This window comes from Tupaia chinensis, unplaced genomic scaffold (assembly GCF_000334495.1).
Source record: "Tupaia chinensis unplaced genomic scaffold, TupChi_1.0 Scaffold000451_2, whole genome shotgun sequence".
NCBI classification, from domain to species: Eukaryota; Metazoa; Chordata; class Mammalia; order Scandentia; family Tupaiidae; genus Tupaia; species Tupaia belangeri.
Window position 1 is genome coordinate 1,247,923 of NW_006159958.1, and position 22,025 is coordinate 1,269,947.

The window sequence follows — 22,025 nt, forward strand, 5'->3', positions numbered from 1 at the left end:
AAAAAAAAAAAAAAAGGCATGGAAAGCTACTGTAGATACCAGAGACAGTAGGGAGGAGGGTGAGAAATGGCAGAGGGTGAGAGGTAGGGAATCAAGGGGGGGAAGCAAAATACATAAGAAACAAGAAATCGAAAATTATTTTTTAATGATAACATGTATGGTAATATCCTTGATGGAGCCAATATACAGTGTATTCTGGATGGAAAATCTCATATTGTATCCTGTAATGATGTATAGTGAATGAATGTAAATAAATAAATTTAAAATAAAATTTTTAAAAAAAGAAAAAGGAGAGGCTGCCAAATATGCATAAGGTAAAATCTATCTTGTAGTTGGGACCCTGGATTCCCACATGGCCAACAATGGTTTGAGTCCAGGACCTGGCAGCTTGAAAAACGCAGCAAATAAATAGATAAATGAATAAACAAAGGCTTCTAAAAGAAAGAAAAAAAGGCTTAGGAATTTTCCCTGAACTGCTATGAGAAAGGGGTAGGTAACCTACTTTTAGGCATTTTCTGTACAGTCTCTTACAAAATTTGAACTAGGTGACATCTTGAGTCTACTTGAAAACTTCATGAGATGAGGTATAAATCAAGCGACTAGTTATCCTGAGGAGCCTTCAGTCCTGTGATTTTTATGTGATATGAGTTCTATGGGATTCTCTGGTAGTTTGCATATATGCATATTTATTTAAATACATAAACAGCCAAATTAATTCATAAGTGGAGAGATAGACACTCAGGTAGGAGGGTCAACATATATGTACATTTTTTAATTAAAATAAGAGAAAGGTATAACTTTGAAATAAGTATTAAATATAATTTCATCTAATGCCTACTCTTTCCTGGCCCCTTCAATCAGATCATTCAGCAGTTTTTCACTGTGAGATCTTAAAAGTCTAGAAGAAACAACTCTGATATGGCAACAATCAAGGTTTACATAAACTATCCAAAGAACTAAAGAGGTAGAATTATCCTAGCTCATAAGAACCAAAGAATATTTATTTTTATGTTCTATTACTAACTCTAATTATCAAATGATCCTAATTTAGACTCCTACAGCTTATACCCTGTGGGGGTGGGGAGGGATTTCTGTATCCAAATGAGAGGCTAAACATTATAGAAAGATTAAGTAAAAAAGTAGATTATGATGTTTCTGGCACAAAAATGCCTGTAAATTAAATTTTATCTGCAAAAAAACGATCTATATTAAGGTAAAAAGTGAGATACTTCTTTCTTTACTGATTCTCATTGAGGATGGTCAAGTTTGTACCTATTTTAACAGCGAATGCTGTGGCAAAGGGAGACAAATAAGTAGTATAGAACCATCACATGTCCTTCCTCGGAGCCATAAACTCAGAAATGAGATAGGCAGACTCATGACTTTTGCTAGATACTATTCCCAAGACAGCTAGCCAACCCCGCAGTGTGTTGCCATTAATGGAATCCATTTATAAATTCCAATTTCTAGAAGAAAACACAATTCTAATTTGGAAGGAATATATTCTTTTCTCAGATTCTAAAAATCAAAGCCTTAAAAATTTATGAAGGCATGATGGCCCTCATGATGTTATGGGTCACAAGAGAACTATGAAAAAGGAAAGTTGTACTCATTTTCCCCAGGAGAGAAATGCTGAATGCCATACTGTCATAAAAATCCTGTAAGCACATTTATAGCAGCATGATCTCTTTTCAGTATAAAATACTCAAAGCCAAAAGAAAATACAAAACTAAAATTCATGTTGCTAAAATGGTTCCAGTCTACCAAAGGCAAATAGCATAGCGAATGTTTCCCCTGGCAGGCTACATCACTTAAATCTTCCCTGAATATCCTACCTAAACAGCTCCTCCCTCATCCCTCTTAGCATCATTCTGTATCCTCTTACACTATTTTATGTCTTATTTTCTTTCACAGTACTCATAACTTAAGTCATCTCACATATTTATTTACTACTTTGTCTCACCCACTGGAATATAACCTCACAGAAGAGCAGGATTTAATCTTGCTCACCACTGCACCCTCAGTGTCTGGTACAGAGGAGTCATTCCATGTGTATTTATTGGGTGAACTAACTATCAAAATGAAAAACAGGAAGGGAAGAAGAAGAACTGCGCATGCACAACCACACATGCAGTACAAATTAGAGTATTTACATTTGTATGAATCCTAACAAGTCCTTCTCCTTGAGACTAGCAAAAGTGTTTCCTAAGTGAAGGATCTAGACCTATTATAGTTAAATATTGAAAAAGAAATGTCCTCACCTTAAATAACGAGACTCAGAAAAAAATGTTCACACAATCAGCATAAGACTACTTTCAGTAGTAAGATTGAATTGATAATGACTTTGATATTAAGTGTCTGAGAGGTGCTGATTTTAATTAATAAGGTCAATTTGGGCTTAAGTTCCATTAAATACTGCCTCTTCTCTACTGCATAAACCTTTAAAATTAAATCTTGTCTCTCAGCTGAATAAAAATCATGGTAATTTTCTGATATGTGGTATCTCTCTTCCAAGGAGAGAAAAAGACCTCTTCTCATTAATCATGCAGATAACTCAGTTATGTTACTGGCATTGCAACAATCTTAAAGAAAGGAGGAAGAACTAAAAGAACGAAAGAGAGGAGGAGGAAGTAGGGGCATACACATCAAGTAAATGCAAAGCCCAGATCTGAAGCCAGGTATACAAGCCACAAGACAAAGATTACTAAAGGCCAGGAAAGTTTCCTCCAGCTGATGGCAGAAGTAGTCCGAGAGATTCCAAGGAAGACAAGGATTTGACAGACCACTGTTGGCTTAAAGACGGAGAGGGAGCATGAAAAGACATGTAGGCAACTTAAGGAACACAGCGCAGCAGATGGCGGTGTGTTAGTCCTACACATGCAGAGTGGGTTGAATAACTGCTCTCCAAAAGACAGAATGGACTCTAATTCCAATGACAGATTTCCTCAAAAGAGAAAGGCAGGTGGAAAAGTAACACTCAGAGACACAGGAAAGCCATGTGATGGCAGAGGCACAGACTGAAGGATAACTGGCAGCCATTGGAAGCCGGGACAGAGATAGGGACTCGCGTCTCCCTCAGAGCTTCCCAGAGGCAATCATCCTGAACCCTCCATTTCAGACTTCTGTGCTCCTGAACTATGAAGTACATCTCTGTTGTTTTAAGCCAGGTGCTTTGTGGTTGTTGTAAGAGCCTAGAAAGCAACATGAACCATGACAAACCAATCCTGCCAACAACCTGCACGGGCTTGGCAACTGGTCTACATCCAGAGCCTCTGGACAAGGACTCAGCCCAACAGAGCCTTGATTCCAGCAGCTCGAGAACCTGAGCAGAGAGCCCAGTCAGAACCATGTGGGACTTCTTGATTCCTTCCTAGTGTCCCAGGGTGGCCTGTGAGTGTGAGATGATGTCATTAGGGCGGAGCCTCCGTGATTTGATTTTAGTGGGTTTCTAAGCAGAGGGAAGAAGACTGGAACGGTAGAGAAAAGGTCACATGGATACCGACCACACTCCACTTTCGCTATTTTGGGATGCCTTCAGACTTTCCAGGCACCAGAACTGTGAGTTATTAAACCTGTAGTTGTATGAACCTACCTACTCAGGTATTTCTCTTAGCAATGCAATAACAAACTAAGACAAATGCCATTTCTCTACAAATGGGAATATAATCCACATACGGTAAACACTAAATAAGCAGTTATAACTGAAGTTTGTCTCTTTAGAAAGTAAAGCATGCACACTGAGGTAACGGTTCTTTGATATAGCGAGCGATTCATTCACAGTATTTATACTAGATGTGATCGTTAATTTTAGACATCGCTTGACTGGGTTCTCAGAAATATGTAACACTTTTCTACAAATTTTTTAGTTTTTCATCTTTGTTCTATCTCTTTGTGGCTGTTACCAACAATGTAATTGCTGAGTCAGAGTTTGATGGTTATTGTCAAATACTGCACACCTGTGCCCCTCCAAAAAGCTACATGGATTTACTATGTCACCACCAATGTCTAAAAGGACCATTTTCCCCCCACAGATATGCCACTGTTTACTACTGTAAACTTGATTTTGTCAGTTTATTGGGAATCATTAATAAAATTTCATAGTTAAAAAATATAGGTGATACTATTTATAAATATCATAGTCTTGACTAATACAATTCTTCACATGAAAATGAGTCACCTACTGTACAAACACATGAAAAGATTCACCTTGGCTTTATACAAAGTATTAGTTAAGGTCAAAGAGGATTAAAACTTGAACAAAATGAAAAGTATCAACATCAATATGTCTACTTGCTAAATTGAAGTGGATGCTATACAGCTCCTATGAACCACAGAAAGGTCATAATTCTTAGCCCTCTTATTTGCCATACTCCATGGAGAACATGAATTTTTCATTATTAGCATTTCCAAATGTACAGTTACAAAGAGTTATTTTCAAAGACCACACTCTTTTCAAGGTTCTACTGTTCTAAAGTCAAAGAAGTGAAATGAATGCACTACTTATATTTCATTTTTAAAAATGTCTGTTTAACATTTATTGAGCCCATACTACATATGCCAGGTAAGGCACAATAAGCATTACCTATTTAATGGCCACTTCACTTTACAAAGTATGTGAAACTATTTTTTATTTTTCTTTTTGTTTTTGAGAGGTCTTTGCTATAGGACGCGTGCGCTTGCCAGACAGACAGACAGAGACAGAGACACAGAAAGCAAGAAATTACCCCACAGGGGGGATGGCCATGCCGCAATCCCTTCTCCTCCATTCTCCTCTCGGGATCTTGGGCACGCATGCACACGTGCCCAGCGTGAATTTAAGCCACCTGGTCCGGGACTCGAACCGCGGTTAACTCCGGGAAATCGCCCTTCCCCCAACCGTTGGGCCCAAATTTTTTTTTTTTTTTTTTTTTTTAGGGCAGGTCTCACTGTCACAATTCTCCTGCCTCAGTCTTCCTGTTAGGTCAAAGACTAAGACAACATAATAGGGCATGAAACAAGCCTCAACACATTTAAAATACAGAACCATATACAGCATCTTCTCTGACCAAAATGGAATTAAACTTGAAATCAACCACAGAAAGAGCTCTCAGAAATACAGAAAAACATAGCAACTAAATAATCTACATCTGAACAACTTCTAAACTATTGCTATTAAGATGGAAATCAAAAGATTCATTGAAACTAATGATAAGGAACACATTTCCATAAGCTCTGGGTCATAGAAAAAGCAGTTCCTAAGAGGGAAGTTCATAGCCATTAGTTCTCATAAGGAAAAAAATAAGTGGCAAATATATAGCTTGACATTACATCTCAAGAAACTAGAAAAGCAACACCGAGTAACAGAAGAAAAGGAATAGTAAAGGCTGAAGCTAAGAATAAATGAAACAGAGAATGAAAGAAACAAAAAAGTTGGCTTTTTGAAAGGATAAACAAAACTGTCAAACCATTAGCTACTTAAGAAAAACAGAAAAAGGAACCAGATCAATAAAATCAGTAACAGTAATATTGGTAATATTCTGGGCATTCTGTTAAAGCTGCAGATAGTGAACTGAGATGCTAGAAAAGCCAGACATTTCAGACTCAGAATTACCTGGTGGTGTAAAACTGAGCAGCTCTGAGTCTGGTGGTGGTATCATAGCCCTACATACAGTAATCCCTTTGCTTGCTTAAGATCACTGTGCACAACAAATACAACAGAAAAGGAGTTTCAGACATTTTGTCCCTGGTGAAGAAGGAGTTAGGCAATGGTGGTCATACACTTGGATGTATTCCTGTGCTTCAATATTCATTTTCAGTGACTCACTGGAATTGTTCTTCTTCCTGACTACTGAGGAAGTGTTGCAAACTTCAGTTACACATGCCCTAGTCTCATGATTTCTACCGTATCTGTGTATATACATATTTTAATTTATAATTTTCTTTAAATTGGTTCCCTTAAAGCATAAACATCTATGTTAGTCTCTTCTAAATAATGAAACTTCATTATTATTTTTAAAAATTAATTTACAGAGCTGCTAAGCTATTAGGTCATTGGGAAAGTCATGACATGTTTTTCTTTTTCTTTTTTTTTTTTTTGGAGAGGTTTTCGCCATAGGGCACGTGCGCTCGCCAGACAGACAGAGAGAGAGAGACATAGAGACAGAAAGCAAGAAATCACCCCCCAGGGGGGATGGTCACGCTGCAATCTCTTCTCCTCCATTCTCTCGGGATCTTGGGCACACACACACATGCGCCCGGCGTGAGTTTTAAGCCACCGGGTCCAGGACGCGAACCGCAGTTGACTACGTGGGAGTCCAGTGACATAGCCATTACGCTAACTGCTGGTTCCCATGACATGTTTTTCTATGCAAAAATGTGCCATGACTTTCTAACGACCCAATATTACTAAACTGCAAAGTCCTACTGGAATAAATTATGTCCCTAAATTTAGGAGGTAATCTTGGGTCCTAAAAAGGCTTCCTTGTATTTTTATATAGCAGATATTCAAAGTACATCTTTTAAAAAATTGTATTCTGTGTACACCCTACATTTTTTGCCCTTTTTTTCTGAAATGTGTGTTATGATAGATCAAGCCCTCAGTCTGTCAAGACAGGCTTCCTCATCCATTAGAAGGGTTGACACACAATAGCTACACACTTCCTAAACTGTGTCCTTCCACACCAGTGAGGAGTGGTTACGCACTTCAAAATATTACGTAAGACTGTTCAAATTGTAACATCGGCCAAAATCTGAATGTATTTATATGTGGCTTCTATATAGTTATTATTATTATTATTATTATTTTAATGAGAATAGTAGATCTTGAAAAACTGAACAAAGGGAGGGAAGCATCCAGTAAGGCTGCTATCCTTGAAAGCTTGAACGGACTCAGAAGCAGCCCAGGCCTTGAAGGAAGCCATGTTCAGGCATGACTATGAATGCACGATATGGAATGCAGCATTTATTCAGTATCTCCCACTATTTCTTCCTAATATCCCAAACATATTATTTGTAACTAAACTTAATTTTTATTCCACAATTTTGGGGAAAAGGAAGACTCCCTTCCATTTCTATTATTCCTGAGTGGAGCTAGAAATAATCTCAATTTTATGTTTTAGTAGTCTTGCAACACTGACCTTAAATCATAAATCTCACCCCTTGAGCCATGAACACCTTTAAATATGCTAAATTCAGAGTCATGCACCTGGCAGGAAACTGATTCAGTTCTAAAGGGATATTTTTGAAGACAGACTGACATTTTTCTGAGTCTTCTGCACTGTAACAACTACTGGCTCTGTTTCTAGACCACTGTCACAGTGGGGACACATGCATATATGCACAAATATAAGGACACCAAGACCCCAGCTGTATCACCTGACCTGGGCATCCGACACTTTATTGCATGACATCAGCAGTGTGACACTTACTCAGGAAGTAAGACATCTCTAATGAGAGCCAGAAGATTGCTGTCGGAATCAACGTTCGTCTCCACCTCAACCTCCTGGTTCACAAGTAGGGATGTGGTCTCTGAGAGCAGCCGTAAGCTGAAGAGTCTCCACTCCACTTGAAAGAAAATAAAAGCTAAGAATGTGACTCCATGGAGACAGAATGAAAACAGAATGTGCAATGGGGGGAATTCTTGTTGATGTGGTCACACTTACCATTTTGGCTTTGAACCAAGGAAACCAAAGGTGGCAGGATATACTCAACAACCTAAAAGGAAGGATATAAAAGACTTGGTTCAAATCTCTATAAGTGCAAAACTGATATCGACCACTATCTATGCTTACTCCATAAACAGAATCACTAATGAAACAAAGGAACAAAAAAAAATGAAAACCACATTTTGTAAATTTTAAAATCCTGAATTTAAACTCTCCACATTTAAAAAACCCACCAAGCTCATTTACCTCTGCAAAAGTCTTCAAGTCAAAAATGACAATATGAAAATCAAAACAGTAATTTCTCAAAACTTTCCATTTTTTTTAAAGAAACTCTAGTTTATAATATAAAATCTGATTGGTATCAGTTAGTATTAAACCATCAAATAGGTATAATATGCGATCATTATTTAAGATAAACAACAATCAAAATGTTGGAAAAAAAGTAGACACACATAATCCCTGTGATTTATTGAACACATCAAAGAACTATGACAAGTTAATCTTGGTTATTTTTAGAAATAGATTAGAAAGATAAAAATCCAGTATGCAAAACGAGCCCTATGATTTCCCAGTTATATCAGACAGAACACAATCAAACGTGGTTTGAAATTTAAACCAGAGAAGAAGAAGAAACCAGGCTTGTGAGAACTAGTGATTTCAGGGAAAAGAGAGAAATGAAGATTTTCTACTGATAATTCCAGCCCACAAACTTGAGAGGAGAGGCAGGGGATAGGCCTTCAGAGGAAGACTCCTCCAGGGCTCCTGAGAACCAGTGGTTTTGCATGGCATGATTGTGTGCCACGCAGTTTATTTCTTGCTTTTGAAAAGAAAAAATAACAAATTTTTTGGTTGTTTTTTATTTTTTTCCTTCTATTTGTCTGTTTCTTTCTCTCTCTCTCTCTTCTCTTTTCTTTTTCTTTTATCTCATCACTCTATTCCTCTATCTCCATTCACTATGTTTCTAGATGGATCTAAGGGAACCATAGCCAAACATCCAAATACTATTAGGGTTAACATATTCTCCAACATCCAATGAATCTGCTGCACAAAGGGATGAAAACAGAAGAGCAAAGAGATTCCAGATCACCTCCTTCTACGTGCTCCTGAATGCTCAGCTAGAACTTTGAGAATTAGGAAGAAATAAACCATCCATCAGATGACTAGAAATCACTGCAGGGCCACAGGCAATATGGGAAAGCAAGAAAATACCTCTCCTCCAAGGGAAAAGAATAGCTCCTCTTCATCCACAGACAGTTCAATGAAAATCATGAAAATATCTGATAAAGAATTTAGAATATTCATAATGATGAAACTAACAGAGATGGAAGAGAAGAGAGACAATGAACTGCTGAAGAGGCAGGAGAAAGGAGTTTACAAGTTTCAGGAGGTGAGGAAATTCTTGCAAGACCTAAAAGAGGAATAACATACTTTAAAAAAAGAATCAAATGGAACTGTTAGAGATGAAGGCTATAATGCAGGAGGTCAAAATCTCCCTTGAAAGTATTAAAAGCAGACTAGATCATACAGAAAATAGAATCTCAGATGTAGAAAAGAAAAATGGCCGGCCTAGAAAAATCCACCACAAAGACTGAGAAAATTGCCCCCAAAAATGAGAAAAATATACAAGAAATATTAGATACCATCAAATGTCCAAACATCCAGATAACTGGCATCCCAGAAGGCAAAGAGACTCATAAGGGCATTGATAATATATCCCATGAAGTCCTGCAAGAAAATGTTCCAAACCTAGAGAGGCACTCAAAAATCTAGTCCCAAGAAACACAAAGAATCCCAGATAGAATCAACCCAAGAAGCTCTTCTCCAAGACACATTATAGCCAGATTGACCAAAACCACAGACAAAGACAAGATACAAAGACTGGCAAGAGAGAAACGTCAAGTTACCTACAAAGGATATCCCATCAGGCTAACACCAGACTTCTCATTGGAAACAATTCAAGTGAGGAAAGAATGGGAAAATATATTCAAAGTGTTAAGAGAAAAGCAATTTCAACCAAGAATATTGTACCTGGCAAGATTATCCTTCATATGGGGAAAAAAGACAAGAACATTCTCAGATATACAAAACCTTAAAGAATTTACCAACACCAGACCAGATCTCTAAGAAGTTCTCAAAGGAGTTATATACCAAGAAAATTAAATACAGGCATACAGAAATAAGAGTACAAAGACTAAGAAAATGGCCAACTTAATTGTAGGTACAAGTCTGGAGTTGAATATTATATCCCAGAATTTAATCAGGAAGATCGAACTACAACAGAAGATAAAGTACATGAGACTGAACAGGTGAAATACCATTTTATGACTTTTGACTAAAACATTGCTGGATTTTCTTCTAGGCTTTGTTTTCCGGTTTTAAGGATTTTTGTCCTGTCTCAAGCTGTCGATAGATTCACATACCTATTATTTGAACAGAATCCTAACCTGTTTCCTGGCTTTAAGTTTTAAACAAAGTTCTTTAGCATTTCTTTGATTTATTAAAGTTAAAACTGCTTTTCTTGAAATAAATAAATTTAAAAAAAAAAAAACAAGAAGAAATGCAGATTCTGAGGCCCCAACCCAGATCTACCGAATGGAACATTTGGAGCCCCAGGAATCTATATTATAACAAGAACCTGGGGGATTCTGATAGAAAAATATATCTGAGAATCAGTGCTGTGCAGGTGTCTAAGTTTAGTCTCACTTTAAACCTCCTGAACTGAAGGCTCCACCTTGTATAGTATTCTCAACTGAACTGGTCTAAGAAGTATTTCATGTTGGGTAAATTCTCTTTACAAGCCAAAGTGATTGAATGTTTTAAAAAATTGAGAATAATTAATAATAATAATAAAGAATTTTAAACCAAAATAACAAGGTTTTTTCCCTCTAAAACATCAATGAAGAAAATCACTAACACTCTATTTTTGAAATGTACTGTCTCATTTGATTAATTGTTTTGGTGACAAAATTTCTGATTGTATACTTCTTTCTACACTGATAAACACTTGGGCGAAGCTATGCACAGCCAAGCAACCTCTTGCTGTCCACACTAAGAAAACGATGCTCTACACAGGTAGGTATCTCCGTTTATGGTCAGTGGCCCATCAGTAATAATATGTTCTGTCTCCATTTCACATAAGTTTTATATAATATCATACCTAGATATTTGTCAAAGGAACTTAAGAACCAAAGATATTTTATTCAATCTCTTCCACAAAGTGATATCACATCAATAAAAGCACAAGATTATCATGACCTATCAGGTATTTTGAAAACCCCAAACTTCCAGTTATGTTAAAAGCAAAAACTATGCAAAGGATTCCCCTACCAACACCTATCAATGTGATCGACACCTATCTTACACTAAAAAACCACTTTCCTCAGTTTTTTTCCCCTGACATATATGTTGAAATGAAATATGCAAAGTGCTGAGGGAAAAACTTAAAGAGTTCTATACTCAGGGAAATTGTCCCTCCAGACTTTCTCATACAGACACTGAAGACATTTTTTATTAGTAGCTCTACCTTATAAGAAATATTAGAAAAAATTCTTCCAAAAAAGAGGAAAATGATATATGAGTCAGAAACACAGATCTACTGGGACCAGCAGTTAGCGTAATGGCTGTCACTGGACTCCCATGTAGTCGACTGCAGTTCGCGTCCCGGACCCTGTGGCTTAAAACTCACACCGGGTGCATGTGCGTGCGTGCCCCTGATCTCAAGAAGAGAATGGAGGAGAAGGGATTGCGGCGTGGCCAACACCCCTCGGGGGTGATTTCTCGCTTTCTATATCTCTGTCTCTCTCTGTCTGGCGAGCGCACATGCCCTATAGCAAAAACCTCTCCAAAAAAAAAAAAAAAACCCCGCAGATTTACTAAGGAAAGGAAGAGCATTAAAGAAGTAAATAAGTTAAGGTAAAACATTTTTGAGAGGACTGTAAGATTTCAAGTTTCTGTTAATTAATATATAATTCCAATTCCAATGCAACAAAAATAAATATCCCAGCAAGGTTTTCAGGAACTCTTCATATTGACTGTAAAATATACATAGAAAGTAAAGGGTCAAGAATAAGAGGAGGGAGTTAGTCGGGGGTTTGGTGGGTAAGGCAGTGGCTGGATCCCACGTGCTCAGCTGCGCAGTTTGGGTCTTAGACCAGTGGTTGGAGAACATGCTGGGTGAAATGACTAAGTGCTCAAAATCCCAACAGAAGGATGGAGGAGAAGGGACTGTGTGTGGAATGGACATGCCCCCGAGAGTGCTTTCTCACTCTCTGTTTCTCTCTGGTGAGTGCACCTGCCCTTTAGTAAATGGAGAGAGAGAGAGAAAGAAAGAAAGGAGGGAGAAGGGGAGGGACAAGAAAAGGGGGAAGGGAGGGGGAGAGAGGGAAGGGGGAAAGGAAAAGAAAGGAAAGAAAGGAAAAAGGAACAAAATGAACAAGAAATTTTCAAGAAATCATGAAGCAGGAAAAGTTAAACCTACCAAATTTCCAGGTTCACTATTCACTAGGATGAAAATAAAGGGGTACAAGCATAGGGCTAGACAAAGAGATCAATGGAACAGAATAAAGAGTCTACAGACATACATGGAAAATTAAAAAGTGACAGAGAGATTATCATTCGTATTGGGAAAACCTATAGACTATGAATTAAGATATAGGTACAATTAGCTACCTATTTGATCTTTTTAACTCAAAGAATTAAATACACACACACACACACACACACACACACACACACACATATATATATGAATAAAACTGGAAGAGACTTAAAGACCAAATGGCTAAAAGAAAAAGCTTTTCAAAGAAAATATTGAATAGTTTTGAGAGTAGAAAGGATTACTTAAACGATACCTAAAAAGTAAACAATAAAATGACCATATTAAAATGATAGACATTTGTATCAGATGACTCCCTATAAACAAAATGAGAAAAAAAGTCACTGGCGAAGAGAAAGTTCAGCAACCCGTATAATTCACAATGGCTAGTATGCAGAATACAGATATTCCTTAATCCCGATGGGGTTGTGTCCCAATACATTCATCGTAAGTAGAACATACTGTAAGTCAAAAATACATTTAATACATCTGACCTACTGAACCTCACAGCTTAGCCCAGCTACCTTAACTGTTTTTGTAATACATCAGTCTATAGTTGGGCAAAATCATCTTTCTCAAAGCCTATTTTACATTACAAGTGTTGAATATATTGCTTAATGTACTGAATAAATTTTTCCATGTCACATATGCAGTATGTGTATTGCTTCTGCAATAAATATTTCCATGTCACATATGCAGTATGTGTATTGTTTCTGTAATAAATCTGAAAAGTACTAAGTAACCATGGTAGGTAAGGGACCATCTGTACACGAGAAAGAAACAAGCAATCCCTAACACTGTACAGAAGATATGAACAGGTAGTTCCAGAAAAAGGATTATCGACATAGTCAATAAACAGATGAAAACTATTTAAATCCCACTAACAACAAGGGAAGTAGGAATTAAAACAACACTGAGATGCCACATTACATAAAACCAGTTAAAAATCACATCACAACTGTCTGCAAGACTGTGAGGAAATGACTTGTATTCTACAATAAATCAATTTAACACCTTGGAAATAATTTCGTCTTCCTCATATCAACCAAGCTAAAGATGAACACTTCCTACAACCTGGAAATTCCACTTCCATAAGTTATATGACACATTCAGATACTCACTGCAGACCTGATTTCAACAGTGAAAATTAAGGTGCATAAATCTCAGTCATTAAAGAAAAAATATGAACTTGCAAAAGGACCCAAAGAGCATGACACCATGTCCTGAAACTCATTGCAGACCTGATTTCAACAGTGAAAATTAAGGTGCATAAATCTCAGTCATTAAAGAAAAAAATACGAACTTGCAAAAGGACACAAAGAGCATGACACTATGTCCTGAAACTATGCATACAACTATACATATAATCTTAAACACATACTAAATGTAAACTCCTGTATTAAATTTTATTTTATAAGTTTTAAATTAAAAAATCTAATTACAATGTCACTTAAAAACATTTTTTGAACCAAGACAGAAACAGAGAAACAGAAAGCGAGAAATCACTCCCCCCCACCACCAGGGGTTTGGCCATGCTGCAATCCCTTCTCCTCCATTTTCCTCTTGGGATTTTGGGCATGCATGCACACATGCCCAGCGTGAGTTTCAAGTCTCCAGGTCTGGGACTTGAACCGCTGTCAGCCATGTGGTAGTCCAGCAACATAACCATTACACCATCTGCTGGTCCTGTCATTTAACCTTCTAATTAACAATTTTTCTTCAAATAATTCAAAGCAATTACAGTAGAATCCCAAGATGTAACAAATTTAGTCCTTCCAAATGAAAATGATCCTTAGAAGAAGTTACAAGTGCAGAATTGTACTGTGGAAACAATGCTTTCTATACTACATAAATGAAGGTGGTAAATAATTTTAGAAAATTATTTAACTATTTTACCTTTAGTTTATGTTTTTGCTAAGCCATGACAGTCAATCATAAATGAAGGCCACCCAATAAGATATAACTTGAAAAATATAATTATACTAAAAATATCTGCACACTTAGCAAGTAAAAACTAGGTGAAGGATAAAAAAAACTGAGAAACAACACTTCTGTGGCACAGCAGTAATGACCTGCCCAAGGAAAGTCAGATCCCACATGGCAATCACAGAATCTCCAGCGGGGTCAGCCTGAAACATACCAAGCTGGGCCCAACTGCCCAAGATTCAAAGGGCTGGAGCACTGGAGGAAGGAGGCTACCATGTGACCAGACTCTGTGGAGGACGCTCACCTTCTCTTCACATGCACATGTGCTATCATAAGGAAAGGGGGAGAAAAAAATCTGAAAAACTGTTTCATCAATTTTATTCATATTCTATTCAATAACTACATTGATCAAAATTATAAATGGGGCTGGCTCCATGGTTTAGTGGTGAAGGCAGCCAGATCCCAGTCCTAGTGACTTAAAAAAAAAAAAAAGCATGCCATGCCAAGTGTATGTGCATGCATGCCACAATCTTGACAGGATAGAGAAATGGAGAAGGGGCTGAGGTGTGACTACACCCCGTGTTTGTGTGTGTTGCGGGGGGTAGGGATTGCCTTCTCCCTCTCTCTGTCACTGTCTCTCTCTAGTGAGTGAAAATGTCCTCTGGTAATTAAAAATAAAATTATGATTTTCAGAAAAAGATCATTGTTTTTAAAATCCTAAAAGCATACTGTATATATTAAGGCAAAAATGTACACTTAAAATTAAATATACAGGGATTCTAGAAAAAAGGCACAAAAATGGCCCAGCCTTGGTATAGCGTGCACTGGACGTTGCTGCTGAGCAGGACGAGGCAACACGGGAAGCCTGGGTTTGGTTCCCCACCTGCCCTAACCAGCTGGGCTTGGAAGCAAACACCTGGGTCCCTGCTTCTTGGGAGGCTGAGGCAGGAGAACTGTGACACAGTATGACCTTGTCTTAAAAAGCAAAAAACAGTAAAAAAAATAATCAAAAATGTATACATACATGGCCAAGGTCAAGAAAACAAAACTTTTAAAATGTTAGTTACTTCAGGGTATAGACAGAAATATATTTGGTTCCTGGAATAGTTTTAAGCAAAAAATATAAAGAAAATTCACCAAAGGAAATTTAAGAAAATAAAATATCAATAATGCAGTATATATTCCCATATAAATTTCAAGGGTTATTTTCTCTTTTCTCAAGAAAATACAGAAAAATTTTAATAACTGATAAATCCCAATATTAGTGCAAATGTGAATTTTATGTAGAGCCACATTGGTGATATATACATATACATACAACAAACTGCTGGTTCCCTATATAAATATATTTTATATGTTATTATAATATAATTTTTTATATATAAGTTTTATATGTATATGTCATATATAATAAATTATGTAAATGAATTTTCTGTATACATGTTAGACAATTTTATCACCACCATTATCAAATATAATGGCTAATGGGACCAGACAGTGGTGCAGCAGTAAAACATAACAATCTGCTAGGCCTGCCCCCATGGGAAGGTTGCCAGTTCTAGTCGGGAGACCACTCTGAAGGTGCTGGGCACACAAGCGCCCTGATCTAGGCTCGTGTAGCTGGGGATGGATGGTGGCGACAGGACTCTGTCTGGGGTATTGTAGTTCTTTCTTCTCTCTCTCCCACCAGCCATTGATTTAACAAATACATAAGCTTCAAGGACAAAATAATACAACTTCAGAGCTACTACAGATCATGAGAGAAATGATTCTATAAGTAGGAGAGGACATTAAAAATTTCTGGAAAAAGAAAAGGAATTAAAGTACAAGTTTATTTTGGTGCCAACAAAAGAATGCAATTCATTCATAGTTTTTTCATATTTTTCCATAATATTTTCAAGACCCCTTGTACATATACATACAAATGTAACTAAATAAGGATATAAAAATGAGCCAGGGTTTCTGTCACACTGAACCAACAAAGGTGATCCAGTTACCTAATAGCTAGTGACAATTTAACCTCACTTTGAGGGGGCAGGTCTTTTATGCTTAAATTAAACATACTCAAATAAGTGAAAGAAAGGAAAGTAGAAGGCAATGAGCCAAGTGCTAGTAACAAACCAAATTCAGTGGAGAAATCTTCAAATGGTCCACGAGACCAGCCCTTTCAAGGTGATACTTGAACTGGTTCAGAATGCTTCAGGTACCAAGGACAAGACTGAGGGACTGTCCACCCAGGAAGTGGCCAACACTTCACGGAATGACTGCTTACAGAGTGGAGCCACAGTAGGATGTGTCTCAGATAACAGTTCAAGACACTGATATTTATAACCCCCAAGGACAGGTTATCTCAAGTTTCAGATGGTAACTATAGAGAGAAAAGACCGGAAGCCCACTAGCTCATTTGCACTAACATTGTCAAGGGGCTATCAGTTACTCGGCTCAGTTATAGCTAGTATTACAAGATTAAAAACTCAGGTCTGCCCATGGTCTAGTGGTTAAGGGAGCTGGTACCCACATGGCTGACCACACAGTTCAAATCCCACCCCTGGTGGCTTGAAAAACATTCCAGGCATGTGTGTATACATGCCCCAAATCCCAACGAAATGGAGGAGAAAGGACTGTGGCATGGCTTCTGGCCAGTATATATATATTTATATATACATATCTATAGATATACATAGATATAGATAACTATTAATTTATGAATTATTTCCTATATAACTCTGTATTTTATTTAATGCACTTAACATTATTTTGAGAATGAGTTCATAGGCCAACCAGGACTGCCAACCGGCTTCCAAGGTACAAGGATCTTTAAGGTACAAGATGAAACCCCTAAAGTTTAGTCAGAATGTTACAGCAGAAAGCTCAATGAAATAAATACACAATTGGTGTCCAAGGCCAAGAGAACCACCATGCGGGTTAACTGGGATTCTTGCACTTTTCTCACACAAGGATACAAAGGTGGAGCACCTGTACAGTATTTCTAGTCGACTCACATACCTTGGGAAAAAAAAAAGACTAATTTCACCAAAGAAAAAAATCTTTCTAACAAAAGGGTCATGAATAAAAAGACATCTCCAAAATGTGAACTTGGACTAGTCTTTCAAATGCTAACCAACCATCCCTGAAGGGCGTATTCCTGATAGTGCACTTCACATGTGAACTAACCTCTCCTAAGGCAGAGATTAAGACCAACTCATGCATATAATTTCACACTTCTATGATTTAAGTATTTTAAAATAAATTATTCTAAATATCTCAAAATAATGTCAAGAGGAACCTTAAAGTGACTTACAAAATCATTTCACACTTCCCTCCCTTTGCATATATGATTCAGGCCGTCCTCTTCACTCCCCAAATCAGTCAGCTCTTAGTGGCACCTGCCAGTTATCAGGGCAAAATGAATGTGAGGCTCCTTGCGATCCTGCCCAAACACCATGACCAGGCCGCCTCGTGACCATGCCCCAAGGCAATGAATTACTTGTCCTGGGTTTCTAAGTGTACCTCGCTCATGTCACAGATGTGTCCCCGCCCCAGTGTAAGTTTTATATGTTAGTATAGTGGAGACCATCTGGACTCCCATCCATTCTCTTTCCAGTGTTGACCTCACTAATAATTCCTTTCCTCATTCACAGACCCTTGTCTCTGTCGAGCAGTGAGTGACATGGACCTATTTCCATCCCCCAAATAAGCATCCCTTGCCCATTCTGACATCTCTAGAACACCCACTCCCCACTCAACGGCCCATCCAGAAGTTAATACCCATTTGCCTTTAAGGTGTAGTCAAGGCCTACTCTAAAAATCATCTCCATGCTCTGTCAGACTGAATAGAGCATACCATAAAAAGAGTTCTCTTCAAACTGGGGAGTAGTCTTTGCTTTTCACTCCACCCCAGACTGAATTCTGACTCACTACTATATTCTCAGTGCTTCCTTTAAAGAGGCCAGCAGGTACAATGTTGGTTAAGGTGCGCTGGACTCCCACATGGCCAACTGTGGTTCAAGTCATGGACCCGGCAGCTTGAAAAATCACACTGGGCAAGTGTGCATGTGTGCCCAAAATCCTGATGTGAGAATAAAGGAGAAGGGATTGCAGGATAGCCATCCCCAGTGGGGGGTGATATTTCTCTCTCTCTCTCTCTCTCTCTCTCTCTCTCTCTCTCTGGAGAGCACACACACTGGAGAGCACACACACACACAATTGCAAAAACATTTAAAAAATTACAAGGTGGTTTACAAAAGCCTCTTACTAAGAACACAAGGAGTCTACATGAAAAATTTATGGAAATATATATTATGAAAAAATAATACATAGATTTCAAATTAAACTTGTACTTTAATCTCATTTTTCCATGAACTTTTTGAAGTCCCCTCTTGCAAGCATGACAAATACATCAGTAAACCAGTGAAAAATTTTTCTTAAGACTACTTTTTACATCACTGCTATAATTTTATTCATAATAATTTATCCTTTAGTATGAATGATACACTAAAAAAATGAGTTCGAAACCTAGGAAATTACTGTATTTGTTCTACAGAACACCAAAGTTCATTGCGCCCTTATAGACAACAGGTTCTGCAAGTTGTTTGATGTCTTCCGCTCATTCATCCTTGACAGAAGGTAATGGTGTCCAGTTTCAGTAATTCGTTTTCAAGTCAGACACTTGTCTTCCAAGGCTGGTCACAGCTCGGGACACCGTACAAAAATGAGCTCGAGTCAAGTAAAAGACAGCAAGTTTGAAGGGAGAGAGCCGGACCTGTGTGGCTGACCTTTATCTCTGGCAGAACCCACCAGCTGCCTTCCCAAATGCCATTTTTTTTGAAAGAGAGATTTTGGTATAGGGCATGTGCACTCACTGGAGAGACAGAGATACAGAAAGCAAGAAATCACCCTCCATGGGGGATGGCCATGCCAGAATCCCCTCTCCTCCACTCTCCTCCTGGGATCTTGAGCACGCAGGCACACATCCCCGGCATGAGTCTAAGCCACCGGGTCCATGACTTGAACCGTGGTCAACTATGTGGGAGTCCAGCAACATAGCTATTACACCAACTGCTGGTCCCAGAGCCCTGTGTGAGTTTTAAGACAACAGGTCCAGTACTTGAACCATGGTCAACTACATGGGAGTCCAGTGACATAACCATTATACTATTTCCTGGTCCCCCTGGCTTATCAATTTCTTTAAAACATAATAAAGCTTGGCTTGCTTTCATATCTTAGTTATCATCTTAGTTATCAGTTGAAGTCACCACAGACACTGAGTTTAAATAAAGTCCCCAGCCCTGCATGCTATAAGCAATTCAGTGTCTTCTCCAAGATTCCTGGGAATTTTCAGAGGCTTACTGACTTTCCTATGGTTCCTTACCAACTCTTGAGTTTTTACCTCTCTTAACGCTCATATTTTATTTGCTTTTTACCTTCTCACACTATTTGATTCTGAGAAACTGAATACACAAAGGAACAGTGGCCAGACTACACGTGACAAGAGAGCTCCCACCCCCACCTCTGCAGCAACCAGCAAGGAAGCCAGACCACAGACTGCAGCAACCAGCCCAGGGTAGCCTGGATCTGTTCAATGACTGTCAGCTTCACTATGTTTTCCACCACTCTTCCTAACTATGGCCAACCAGAGAAAACCAAATATGCTCCCCCAGCCTCACCGAGAATCCCTCCCTTCTACTGGCCTACCTCCAGATCCCCAGGTCCACAGTCCCCAGTCAGGGCACAAGGAAAGTCTTTCCTCTTTTTTTCTTTGTAAAGTTCTCCCACCCTCCCGTCTGTCTTTGAGTCTTTGCCAATCACAAGTACATAGCTGATTCTCTGCTACAGTAAGCTCTGAATAAACAGCCTCTGTCCTAGGTGGGGTGGTCTCCATTGATTTCTATCACCTAGCATAGGGATTCAATTTAAAAGTCTCACAAGTTCTTGGGATATAGCCCAGAATTTACTGGCAGTTTAAAGTAATAAGATTTTATAACTACAAACCCAACAACTTAAAATCGAAGATTAAATAACCTTGTTTTTAATCATTTTTAATCACCTGCAACTTGAACTTTTTCCACTGACCTCCTTTTCTCTGCAAGCTCTGGGCTCCTGCCCCGTTACCTGACTTTTTGGGCTGCTAAGCTCCCTTCTTGTTCCTGCCTCCCTTCTTTTATCTCCCCCACCATCCACTGTACATTCATTTCTTCTGCAGACAAATTTTAGCTACTCTGCAGCCCCCATCCTCTTTGTTCATACAGGCTTTGAGGCTACTCCTCAAACTCTACCTACAAAAGAAATGGAAGCCCAGTACAGACTTGTCTATGGCCTCATGGTTATTAAAAGGTCAGGCAGCTGTTTCAAGGTACCAGTTATTCCCTGTCTTCCACCAGATCACATTCCAAGGAAGCAGCACTTACACGCACAAGAGAGATTTCCCCCAAAACACAATTTAAGCCCACATCTCCTCCCAGAGATAGGGAATTCTTTCTTCTAAATACACTTTCAAATGCATTTATTTTTTTATTTTCTTCTTTTCACATTCATTGATTTTTTGTTTGTTTGTTTGTTTTGGAGAGATTTTTGCTATAGGGTACATACCCTCACCAGAAAGACAGAAAGAGAGACAGAGAGACAGAAAACAAGAAACCCCTCCCCAAGGGGGTTGGTCACGTCGCAATCCCTTCTCCTCCATTCTCCTCTTGGGTTCTTGGGCACACATGCACACATGAGTTTAAGCCACCAGGTCTGCAACTTGAACACAATCGACTACTTTGGAGTCCAGCGACATAGCCATTACACCAACTGCTGGTCCCCATCCATTGATTTTTATCTAAAATCATGACCAAGTTCCTTTAGGATCTGAGAAGTTTCACACATAATACCATACCAACACAAAGAATGGGTTAAAACTACCTTATCAATAAATGGTATTGCAGGATGTGTTGTGATTTGAAAATAATAATTGGACAATGCAGTCTGACTCATAATGATCCTCAATTTGTATCTGGAAAAGTCACGTAAAAATAGCATACCTTAATGACAACTCAACATTAAATAGCAACAATGCAGCATGACAACAGAGAACAACCAAAAAAGGAGACAGAGCCCTAAAAAGTTCTCTTTACCAAACCACTTCCAAGTCATAGTAAGAACATTATGACAAAATCTGACTCAGTATATGACAGAAAACAAGTTCTAAGCCTTCAAATTGTCATGGTTTGGTCTTCAATACGACCTCTCCTTATTGAAAAGAGCAGCCTAAATTGTTTCAGACAATGGGCAATGACTGCCCTTTTGCTGCTGTGAAGTCTGATGATTTTCTTACCAACGCTTTGCCCTTCCAGGATCTTCCACAGAATTTATAAACATGCACACCATTAAAATAAACACCACTAAACCTAGCCAAACTTCTAGGCATCAATGACTTCTCTCTATAATAAAATTCCATCATTCCTTACTTATTCTAGCTGTAAGGATAATAGACCTATATGAAGTAATCCAAGTAATTTTAATATTTAATGCTTTAATTGATTTCTTACAGACATTCAGCTGGCTATGTCCTGAAAATAGAGACCTACTGGACGCTTTGAAAATGGAAATTCCCAAGTCTAGTGATTTTTTTCATTTCTTTGATCAAAAACTGTGACCTCCATTTGGAGAAAAAAATAAAAGTATCTGCGTGTATGAATATTAGTTACTGTTATTGATCCTAACAATATTCTCAATACGAAATTAACATCTGTGACTCAGGGACGCTTAAAAGACAACTCTAGGCATTTAAGTGGAGTAACAACAAATCCATTTCAAATATGTACATAACACTTCCATCACTAACCCTTATTTTGTTTGCTCTTTTTCAAACAGAGGGCACA

General features: G+C 38.2%; 1 protein-coding gene across 2 annotated transcripts in view; it reads right to left on the reverse strand.

Annotated features, from left to right (window-relative positions):
• The window catches only part of ULK4 (unc-51 like kinase 4), a 685,490-nt gene that overhangs the window by 422,431 nt on the left and 241,034 nt on the right, over nt 1–22,025 (reverse strand). For both annotated transcript variants that reach the window (XM_027774534.1, XM_006155390.3), the window contains 2 exons: nt 7,641–7,692; nt 7,407–7,542 (listed from right to left, as the gene is read on the reverse strand). In XM_027774534.1, coding sequence (XP_027630335.1) covers nt 7,407–7,542; nt 7,641–7,692 — 188 coding nt within the window. The remainder of the gene's footprint in view (nt 1–7,406; nt 7,543–7,640; nt 7,693–22,025) is intronic.